Source organism: Nematolebias whitei, chromosome 13, assembly GCF_014905685.2.
Source record: "Nematolebias whitei isolate Nwh7 chromosome 13, NemWhi1, whole genome shotgun sequence".
In the NCBI taxonomy this organism is placed as follows: Eukaryota; Metazoa; Chordata; class Actinopteri; order Cyprinodontiformes; family Rivulidae; genus Nematolebias; species Nematolebias whitei.
In genome coordinates this window covers 23,689,270-23,700,716 of record NC_056510.1, presented here as the reverse complement: position 1 = coordinate 23,700,716, position 11,447 = coordinate 23,689,270, and the positions used below count along the sequence as shown (strand labels likewise).

The 11,447-nt window shown below is 39.9% G+C and overlaps 1 protein-coding gene across 1 annotated transcript in view; it reads right to left on the bottom strand.

Annotated features, from left to right (window-relative positions):
- Positions 1 to 2,455: 2,455 nt before the first annotated feature.
- The window catches only part of LOC119418876 (immunoglobulin superfamily member 3-like), a 13,130-nt gene continuing 4,138 nt past the window's right edge, over positions 2,456 to 11,447 (bottom strand). Inside the window, exons 4-10 of the mRNA XM_037686169.1 lie at positions 10,962 to 11,363; positions 10,501 to 10,872; positions 7,923 to 8,294; positions 7,450 to 7,842; positions 6,894 to 7,301; positions 2,726 to 3,112; positions 2,456 to 2,646 (exon numbers count right to left, since the gene is read on the bottom strand). Coding sequence (XP_037542097.1) covers positions 2,456 to 2,646; positions 2,726 to 3,112; positions 6,894 to 7,301; positions 7,450 to 7,842; positions 7,923 to 8,294; positions 10,501 to 10,872; positions 10,962 to 11,363 — 2,525 coding nt within the window. The remainder of the gene's footprint in view (positions 2,647 to 2,725; positions 3,113 to 6,893; positions 7,302 to 7,449; positions 7,843 to 7,922; positions 8,295 to 10,500; positions 10,873 to 10,961; positions 11,364 to 11,447) is intronic.

Below are 11,447 nucleotides of genomic sequence, written 5' to 3'. Positions count from 1 at the left end.
ACATTTTCCACATGGTGGCGCATGAAGAAAAGTCAAGGTGCCCCTGAAGGCGCAACGTAATAAAACAGGATTAACAGTGGAATTCAGGCGAGTCAGCACGGCAGCTTCTAAAGCCAACAAACGTGCTTCAAGAAACGCACTTCACTTTCGTTTCCTTGATGGTGGTGTTTACTCGTGTGTGTGTGTGTTAATAATTGCTTTAATGATAATAACTTATAAAGTTTTATAAAGCAACATTGTACTTGTGTAGAAGAAGAGGCCCAAAGCATATGTTTTGTAAGCAAATTAAAGCCTCCGTCTTGATTGTGCATACAAAAGAAGTCAGAAGTTCAGGCTTGTATTTTCCCACGATAGCACAAGAACACAATCCGCCTCTCACGATCAAAACCAAACTCAGTTTGAAAACAAACCCAAAAAAAAAGAGCCAGAGTCAAACTTTGTTTCCAATCAGATCTGGAACTGAAATCACAGGCGCAGAGATAACCAGCTCATCGTATCAAGCAACAAACAACAAACACCCGTGGGTCCAGATAACAGATTTATTATTAATATTTCTTTGTAAACCCAATTTTTTTTTATGATAAAACTTCACTCGGCAGCACTGCACTGACAAAAAGACAAAACTGTTTAATATGTCTAGAAGTTTCAAAGTGGAAATCTGGATAAAGATGATAAACAATGATGTAAAGTTGGAGATGGCTCTTTGAAGAATCTCAATTTGTTGGAAAAAAATGTTTAACTCTGACCTAATTGACGAGCTAATGGCTAGTCTGAGCAAAGAGCAATAAAATAATCTCAAATTGTTCACGGTACGTCACCATTGGATTATCAATCCAGTCAAAGTTAAACTCTATCTCTAAACTGAGATTATTCAAAAATCTATCACTGTTCTAATCTTCCAGCTATAATGAGTGAAGTGTACAATAAGTACAGTGTATATATAAGTGAAGTATAACTATAATATAATCTTTACACAACACCCTCACAAAAAAATCATATTTATTGATTTAATGCTAAAACTTTTATAAATAAGCCGACACCAGTCCTCTGTAATATAATACCTTTGCTGCACACATTGATTTGCCTTCCAAATATAGCCTTCCTTTATTTACTCAGACGAGTATTGCCATGGAAACACAATAAATTGGAGTTACAGGAACGTTAAGAAGGATCCAGTCCACCAGACTGTGAGGGGCTCCGATAATTCAGGAACAAAGTCTGCCCAGCATCTTCGTTTGAGGCTGAGAAGACGACAGACTGCTCTGGGTACGCTTTTGCATCTCGCGTAAAAAATAAATAAATAAATAAACACTGTGAATTTTACCTTTAGAGCCGACCATCGAGTCTTTCTACTTTAAAACTGAACCCACACTCGCTGCTAAAATATAAGGAGATGTTTACTGTGACTCGGACAAGATGCGAAACAGTGATGGGGCTGATGTTGGGTGAAATGAAGACAAGAAAGGAAGTACTTTCTGCTTAAATTTGACTTATTATCAAGCAATTTTAAGAAACTTGTTTATTTATAAGCAGATACATTCAGTTTGTATCGGGACAGAGATTCACTTCATAAAAAACAACCTTAAGAATGAACATTTTATGCAAATTGAGTTTCTAAATACAATACTTTTAAGCAATGGCTTGAGTTTTGAACCCATATTTCACCAATATTTCATATTTTATTTATTTCTCCTTTATGAGATTGTGCAGTCTCGCTCCACTTTTCCACCAGTTTATATTTTTAGGATGCGAAACGTCTCTACAGCTCATTAAAACAGCTGTTAAAACTCACACTACATTTCACAGATATTGTGTAGTTGTGCAGATTACACAGAGAAAAAAACAACACGTTTCACCAACAAAACTAAACAGAATCCTGTGACTTAAGAAATGTTACAGACATCGGTCCTGAAAATGACAGCACGAACGAGGCACGTTTTCACTAAATCTACGTGTGCATCTTTAAAAAAAAAGAAAAAAAAACAACCTTGACGAGAACGTGACACAAGCACAACTTTTGCACATTTGCAGAACAGACAGCCGTCTTGTGCAAAACCGCAGGGCACTTCCTGATTTATTCTTTGTGCTATAAAATAAAAATATTTGCATATTAACGCATTTCACATTTTAAGCGGCTTCTCAAGCATTAACGTTTCTTTATATAAAACATAATCATTGTTATTTGGAGAATATTTTTAATGTAAAGTTAATTAGCTTCCTGCTACAGACAGAAAATATGGAGATTACGCAAATTTATTTAGCTGCAAAATGGGATGTGCTTGTTTAATTTTAACACTTCAATGTTTCATAAAAATAAACTGTTCCCAGAACAGCTTTAGTTAAAAAAAACAGTTCATACTAAAATTATGTACAGTAGTACTATTTAAACTTCATTTATACATACTTAAGAAATGTTCCATGTTTGTTCCAGTCATTTCAGTTCTGATGTTGAGAATTATGTACTTTTGTCGTTCAGAGGGTGCTGTTCGGCCCAAAGAGACAGACCTGACTTGTTTCCTGCAGAGTTCTTGTTCTTGCACATCTTCAGGGCCAGAATCAATATGACTACGAGCAAGACGATGACAGTAACCGCAAACACCACAGGAAATAAATCAGACATGTGGTCAGCCACAGCTTCACTGCTTCCTGCATAAAAACAGAAAAACAGACTTCAGCATCAAAGATTAAGAACTGAGTCAGTTGTTCCACAATGACAGGTGCGTACCGTCTGTGTGAACAGTAACGTTTAAGTTTCCTGACTTCTTCGTGGCAACATTTCTCCACCCAAGGCTGAGCGAATAAAGCCACTCCTCTACCTCACAGAAATATAGGCCACTGTCGTCAGGATCAGGCTCCAAAACCGTCAGGGTGAAGTTGTTCTGCAGAGGGCGATCGAATCTCAGTGCACCCTTCCTATCGCCTGCTTGTAAAGTGGAATTTCGGAAAGCTGTGAATATGGGACGCTTGGCTTCTGCATCTTTCTGCCAAAACCACGAGACCTGGTACTGGGCTTCATCGCTGGATCGTTGGGTAATGTGACAGGGAATTTCAAAGCTCTTAGTATTACTTATGTTTATCTGCCCTTCTGCGACTTCAACAGATAGATTTGCACCTGTGGAGAAGTGCAGAGATAAAAAAATAAATAAATAAATAAAACAAATATACTACATCACTATAATCATTATAGAGAAGTGATAGTATGAGAAAAGTGTTGCAGACACTAAAGGTAACAATAGCAGAAGTCACATTACTGAGAAACAGCTGTGGTTTGAAGAACACAACACAGTTCCTGAAAGATGCAAGCGTGCAACAGGAAATGCACAATCTGCAAAAGATTATTATCAAATAGGGATGCACGAAATTGGATTTTTGGCCAATATCCGATATGCCATAATGTTAACATTTATTTGGCCGATAACCAATACCAATATTTTTTCCCTAGACTTACTTACAGAAACTACATAGCTTTCTCTGCTGTGGAATTAAAATACTACATTATTCTGCATGGTCACTGTCAATTTGGCCTGCTATGAAATATAGATGCCAAAAAGGGGCTGAAAATGATGTAACACTATATGTAAATATATATACATATATATGGGAGTGGTGCGCAGAGGTTAGAGAAGGTGGGCATGTGATCGGAAGATCGCCAGTTCAAGCTCCAGTACTGACAACATCAAAAATGTGGGTGGGGTACCCACATCTGTCCCCACTCTCATTCTCCCCACTCCGGGCCCTCGAGCAGGGCCCTTAACCCCCACCATCTGCTCCTCTGGGTGTAGTACACAGCAGCTCTCTGCTCCACACAGAGGGCTGTGGTAGCTCGTTGGTCTGTGGTTGTGTCAGGAAGGACATCCGGCATAAAAACAACTGTCAAGTCTTTGTGCGACTTAGTTCGCTGTGGTGACCCCTAATATCTGTGAATTATTTTAATGGAATGGCCGATGTCCGATATTTACCTTTATCAATAATATCGGCCGATACCGATACCATGCAGATAATATTGTGAATCCCTATTATCAAATTGTCTATCTTATCTAATTACTAAAGTATTTATTTTTAGCTATGAGTTCATGGAGATTAAGTCATACTATACACTGTATTTTTATATATGTAGAAAAACTTACTCAACTAACACAAAATAAATAAATAAAAACTTTTTTAAAAGTCCTAACAAACAAATGCACACTGGGAGGTAAGTAGTGAAATAAGTCAATGAACAAGTGCACATAAAAGAGAGGCGAGGTCATTATGACAACATTCACTGGTGTGGAGACAACAGTTTGAAGCTTCAGTTTAGTAATCTTGTTTTTCAGCAGCCAGAAGAGACCATATTTAGAAAAAAGGATGAAAAGAGGTTAAAGTGAATTTTGAACCAAAGTAAACTATCTGAGATCTAAAATTTGACCTTCTTAAGGACTTAATTTCAAAAGAATCCCTTTGATCAGTGTGAAAGTGTGTACTGATGGGGATAAAATCAGATTACCATGAGTAACTGGGCTGTGGCTGTTGGACTACTTGTCAAAGAACACAGGTGAGGGAGATTTTAAACTTTCTCAAAATATTTCCATGAGTTCTCAGTTCCCTTGCAGCTAGGCTCACAAGTTAGCTGTGTGAAGTTCATCTTATTCCTAAAGGTTATATCAGATTAACAAATTTTCTCAAATGATGGTTTACTTTCCAATAATATACTAGAGCTGAATGATGACGCCTGTGGAGATGGAAAACACCCAGAACACTAGAGAAATATGATTAAAAACTGGTCCAAATTAAAAGAGTATCTGTCAATCTATCCATCCATTTTCTTTCCAGCTTTCAGGGGAGCTGGTGTCTATCTCCACCAGTCAACATGAGAAGAGGGGTCCACCATAGACTGGTTCCATGTCCATCACAGAGCCACAAGACAAACAACCATTCTCTCTCTCACTCACACCTGGAGACAATTTACAGTAAACAGTTAACCTCACATGCATGTTTTTGGTCTATATAACTAAATCAGAGTACCTGGAGAAAATCCACATGTGTGAGGAACATGCGTTTACACAGAAAGCCAGGTGAACCTACGACCTTTGTGATGTGAGGCAACATGCTAACCACTGCACCATCTTGCCTTCCCCTGCGTAATGTAGTGAATTTAACTGTAAAAATATAGGGGCAGCTGTTGAGGTTGGTACAATGTATGGGTTGAATGACTACATATTTTAAAAAATTGACTTTAACATGATAAAAGTCGACATTGACAAGTCTATGGCGTCATAGGAACTCAAAAAGCTATATCATATTTGCAAAAAACTAAAAATTGCTAATAAACGACATTTATTAGTTACAAAAAAAAAAATAACAACAAAACATCTGGGATATACTTTGTATTTATGCTTCTATCATACTGCAAATAAGTCACAGGAAAACCAAAACTATTATTAATAAGCTGCAAAAGTGAAAGATGTGTGGCACGTATAAAACAAGGCTAAGAACAGCGGGGTGGGTGGTGATGGAGTCCACCATCCACCCCACTCTTCTTAGTTTTATTTTATTTAATCCACCATGTGGACTGGGTGGAATAGGGCTGGGAATGTGTGTGTGTGTGTATCTGCGACTAGTCGACGTGAAATATAAAAACTTGCGAGATGTCCTAGAATCGACTAGTCGACTAGTCTATCTTGATCCTAGTACAATGTGGTTTGATGGGGGCAACAAAATAATGTGCACGGGTGAAAACAATAACTCTCAACTGGTGGGTCAAAACAAAACAGGCTCATTTTCAGTAGATTGCAGGCGCTTGATTGGACAAAACTTGTGAGAAAAAAAAAAACTTTCTGGTTGTTTTGTCAGTTGTTGCTTGAATAAGAGCCTGAACAGGTTCGATCCCCGGTCATTGCACATGTCGTGGTCTCTCTGAGCAGGACACCTAATCCCGAATTGCTACCTGGGTGCATACATAGCTGCCCACTGCTCCACCTGGGTGTATCCCAGGTGCGATGGGTTAAATGCAAAGAGCCAATTTCGTATTTGTATGGGAACATACAATGATGACAACACATAGCACTTTATTTATTTATAACATTATTAGGAGATTGATTGAGCAGCACGGTGGCGCAGTTGGTAGAGCTGCTGCCTCTCAGCGAGCAGGTTGTACTGGATCAAATTCCAGCCGGGGACCTTTCTGGGTGGAGTTTGCATGTTCTCTCCGTGCATGCGTGGGTTTTCTCCGAGTACTCCGGCTTCCTCCCACAGACCAAAAACATGCAGGGGCTTTGGATAACATTACCCATTAAATGGTCATTATTCGTTGTTATCATCCACATAGGATGCGCTCAGGAGGGACAGTCTGACTATTTAATGGGTGATAACATCCGAAGCAGGTGAAACCTTCATGTTAGTCTGACTGGTAACTCTAAATTGTCCCTATGTGTGAGTGAGAGAGTGAATGGTTGTTTGTCTCATTTATCTCTATGTGTCCCTGCGATGGACTGGAGAACTGTCCAGGGTGTCCCCCGCCTCTCACACAGTGACTGATGGACATGGGCACCAGTGGGCACCAGTGGGCACCAGTGACCCCCGTGACCCGAAAAGGAAGAAGCGGGTAAAGATGATGGATGGATGGATGGATGGATGGATGGATGGATGGATGGATGGATATTGGTTGTTATATAACAGATGAGTGGGTACTCAGCTAAATCTACACATTTTTAATCTTTTCAAAACTACTTCTCAGGATTTGGACTTTTTTTTTTCATGTTTATGTGTAAAAGCAGAGTCTGTTAAAATAAAGGCTGAACTTTTGTTTACATGTTTCTAAAACACAGCAAGATGAGCATAAAATGGAATATTTCTCCCTCTAGCATCACCACTTGCTAAACTGTGAAAGACACTTGTAAAATATGCAACCCTACCTGTGACATTTACAGTGAGTGTAATGGAGCCAGACGTTTTTGAGGCTTTTTGCTTCCATTGACCATCACTATCCAGCTGGTACTGCTCCACCTGGCACCAATAGATCCCACTGTCTGCTTTATGGGCCCTTTGAATCCCGAGGTAGAAGTCGTTCTGAGCGGGTCTGGAGAGACGAAGCCGACTCTGCAGGCCACTGAGCGCCTGGTTCGATGGGTAAGTCAGCAGCCCGGTGTGATCCAGCTCCACCAGAGAATAATTCATGCTCAGGGAAGTGGGGGAAGCATAGAACCATGAAACTTTGTAGGAAAGGGCAGATGCATCTGAACTGATGTTGCACCTGAGCTTTACTTCGTCTCCCTCATTGGTCATGACCTGCTGCTTTTTCTTATCTAAAATAAGATCGTTGGCTACAAAACAAGAAAAGAGGATTAAGACCAAAAATTACATTGTTTGGTTATTTTTAAATAGTGTTTGGGCAATCGAACAAGTTGCATTAATTAAACCATTTTGTGAATAAGTTTTAAGTGTGTGTGTGTGGGGGGGGGGGGAACCTACCAGGCTCAGAAATGTCCAACTTTGTAATTGCAGACTTTGCTGGAAGTGCATACCAATCTCCACGAGGATCTTGAAGCCACTCCACCACTCTGCATTCATACACACCTCTGTCTGAGAGTCGAGCTTGCCGAATAGTCAACTCAAAATTGGACGTACTTTTGCGCCACATGCTGATTCGATGCCTGTCTTTCTGTTCCACGTGCGGCTCAAATTTCACAACAGCGTTCTGATCAGAGCTTAAAATGGTCGTATTAACCGCATCCTGTCGGTGCAGCCAGGTGACAGCATAGAAACAGGAATAAAGTGGTTTTGAAGAAACGGCACAGTTCATTTGAATGTCAGTGTTGACAGTTTGTGTAATTTTAGGGCTGGAAGTTAGGACTAGATTGCTCACTAGAAGAAGGAGAGAAAAACTGTCAATAAATTGTATTATACGAAAAAAGCAAAATAATTGTACTTTTTTTTCTGAATACCTGGGTTCTGCACGACGACCATCAGGGAGTTAGATGGGGGTAGCTTCTTGTATTTGCTCTCCAAAAAGACAGACATCACGCACTGATACCTCCCAGCCTCCCGGTGGCTGGCACCAACGATGTTCAGGTAGTACATGACTGCCTTTTCTTGCTTTTCTACTTGAACCTGGTAATGATGCTGATCTCCAGACCAGCTGATGGGACCGTCAGAAGACAGTGTCACAATGGTGTTCAGGCTGGAGTCTTCATTTTGCTTGATCCAGCTGAAAATGGCGGGCACGTGCAGCCTCGTGACCTTGCACATCAACTCCACCGTATCTCCCACTGTCACTCTGCTGTAGCGAGTTTTCAGAGACAGTTTCACCAGTGATTCTGGGACACACATTCAAAACAGTCATGAGGTAAGAAAGGAAACAGGGATGATGTAATTTAATTCGTTTTTGTGTTTCTCTGTTAAAATATCTCATGATGAACAAGGACATTAAGTAATAAAACTCCCTGAAAGTAATTGTTGGATGTACAACCATAGCTGATTAACTTTTCAAATCAAATGGATTCAAAAAGGCTGACACATCGAATTGAGTGGAGGAAAAACATAAATGGTTATGAGTCAGCACTTCATATAGATATTTAATTCACATTTGGTATAGTAGTAGCTGAGACTGTTCCCCAACAAATTCTCTGAGTACAAACGAATTGTGCAAGGCCTTTATTTAAAACCTTGGCGTGCAATGTAGTGCTCAACATGCATTCCTTCAGGGAATTATATATATATATATATAAAATGTATTTATTTATTTTTATAATATTATTCTACATATCATTTTAGATTTCAACAGAAGTTAGGAGAAGAATCTTTGCCTGTAAACAAGACTTCATGTTGTGTAAAATGAGTTCCTTGTTGGTGAATAACTTCCTTTTTGTGTAGACACGATGTCTAAACTACGTCTTGCATCACAAAAAGTTTAAAATATATATAAGGTAATCAAACAATACCAAAATAAACAGACCATAATAAGTATTTTTTCTTACTGACACGTCTGTCATAGTTTGGGACAGATCTGAAAGAATATATATATTATTTATTTATTCATGGTTTTTTTTTTTTTTTTTTTTTGCTATGGTATAATAAATATGAGGGGCCCAGCTGCGGCACCAATGGAAAAGAGGTTGTAGCATGTAAACAACAGAAAGATCATGATGTAATAATGGTGCATTAGTATAAAAAAAGTTATAATAATGTTGCAGAAACAGTGCAGAACATTTAGATTAAAGTAAAATGAGTATTGGCATGTCAACGCTGACACGTTGTGACTGCAGGTAGCCTAAAGTTCAGCTGTTTGTAACCTTCTTCATGTCACCACAGGTATTTTCTGCCCTTAGCTTACAAATGATAATAAATCATTGGTGTTGAAAATAAAACTTCATTTTATTTACTTTCATAATTAAATGTCACTTCTCTCATACTTTAGTGTGACCTTTAGTTCTCTCATAACTATTCAAATACACTGGAGGTGCATAAACTTTTAATTGTTTTTTTAGTGAACAGTGTGTTGCATTCATTTGCAGTAGTAAATGTGAACATTATCTATGTAAACAGCAGTTTATAAAGTTTAAAAATAAATGAAATTTGATTGTCTTCAAACTGTGGTTGTACATGGGGCAAATCTGATTGTAGGAGGGTCCCGTGCCCCTTCAGGTCACCACATTGGCCCCACCCTTGTTGGCCACCACTAGGCTATAACAATAACCACACAATGTAAAAGAGACACTGGTGTAAGTGTTTTTAAAACAGGATTAAAGTTCATGCTCAATAATCCAGGTAAAAATATCCAACAACATTCACTCAGGTCATTTGGACAGTTATTTATGTATTTATTTATTTATTTTTAGACATTCTGTCCTTCAACCAAAGGACTTCATCAGGCCGAGGACACACAACAAACTCAGACCCACAAGCAGCACACTCACATAGTGGGTGAACCAGGTTGCTCGTGATAAGATGGTTTCTGGGGCCCGCCTTCTCCCCTGTTGACTCGTCTGAGGCAGCCATAGCCAGAGTGGTTCAAAACATCAAAGAGGCTGAGGATATGGCTGCCTCAGAGGAGTTGAAGGGGGAGAGGGCGGGCCCCAGAAACCAACTTATCGCCAGCAAACTGGTTGGTCCACTATGTGAGTGTGCTGCTTGTGGAACTGAGTTTGTTGTGGCTCCTCGGACTGATGAAGTCCTTTGGATGAAAGACAAAACGTCTCAACCAAAATAAAAAAGAAACCATCCAGATGACCTGATTGAACTATGCCGTGTTAATAAAACTGCGTTAGCATGAACCGCCATATTCAAGTTTTTTTTTTATTTTTTTATGACACCCTCTTCAGAAGAGCTGAACATTTTGATTAAAATCAAATTCAGAGCAGATCTGAATCTTTTGCTTTTCTTTCTTGGAAAGTATCATTAAAAGAACAAGGGCAGAACTTTAAATTTTCTAAACAATAATCAAATCTCTTCATAAGATTTTTTTTTAAAAAGTACATTTCAAGAGTTGTAACTGGAAATAAACTTGTCTAAACAAAAACTTACCGATAGATTTCACGGTCACATTGGCAGATTGTGACTGACTGTAAATCTTGCCATTGCTTGTCCTTTCCGTCACGGTGCACTGGTAAACACCTGAGTCTGAGGGCGTGACTTCATCAAGCTCCAGGATGAAGCTGTCGGCTGCTGGACGCATCCCGCTCACTTTACGGCTCATGAAATCTGCTCCCGTCTCCATTACGCCATCCTGACTTAGACTGATGACGTCAGTGAGCAAGGCTGTTTGGAGTTTGGGCTTGCGTTGCCAGGTGACAGAGAGCTGATCCTTGAATCCACCCACTTTACAGACAAGCCTCAACTTTTCACTTTCGGTAATCAGTACTGTTGCATCTTGCATCACCACTGACAGCTCACTTTCTGTGGACAAATGGCAGCAGATGACTTTTCATAGTCTTATTGGTCAGAGATTTGAAGATATAAATCAGTATGGGATCAATTCAACAAACCTGCTGCTGAAATTTTAATCAGCTGGGGGCTGGACTCCTGGATTGTTCCCTTAGTAAAACTTCCATCACTGCCTCTCTCTTCCAGCCACGCTCTGCAGATAAACTTTCCCTGGTCTGCGGTTCGGACTGGCTTTAATATGAGCGTATATTTTCTGTTCTCAACCCGCATGGCCCTCAGCTCCCCTTCTTTTTCTCGATGGCTGTACTCAGGCGGCACAGTCAGAATACCAGTGGGGCCGATGCGGGCCAGCTCGATGCCCTCCCAGAGCCACGCTACAGAGAAGAACCGTTCCTCCAGGTTCTGAGTGTCGATGCTGCAGGACAGCAGCAGCTCTTCTCCCTCCTGTAGGGTTGTCTGATCCACTGCCATGTTCACCACCAGAGATGACATGTCTGTCACTTCTGCAAAACACAAAAAACAGAAGGCACATCTCGTTAAGAAGTCGGAAGGAAGGAAGGAAGGAAGGAAGGAAGGAAGGAAGGAAG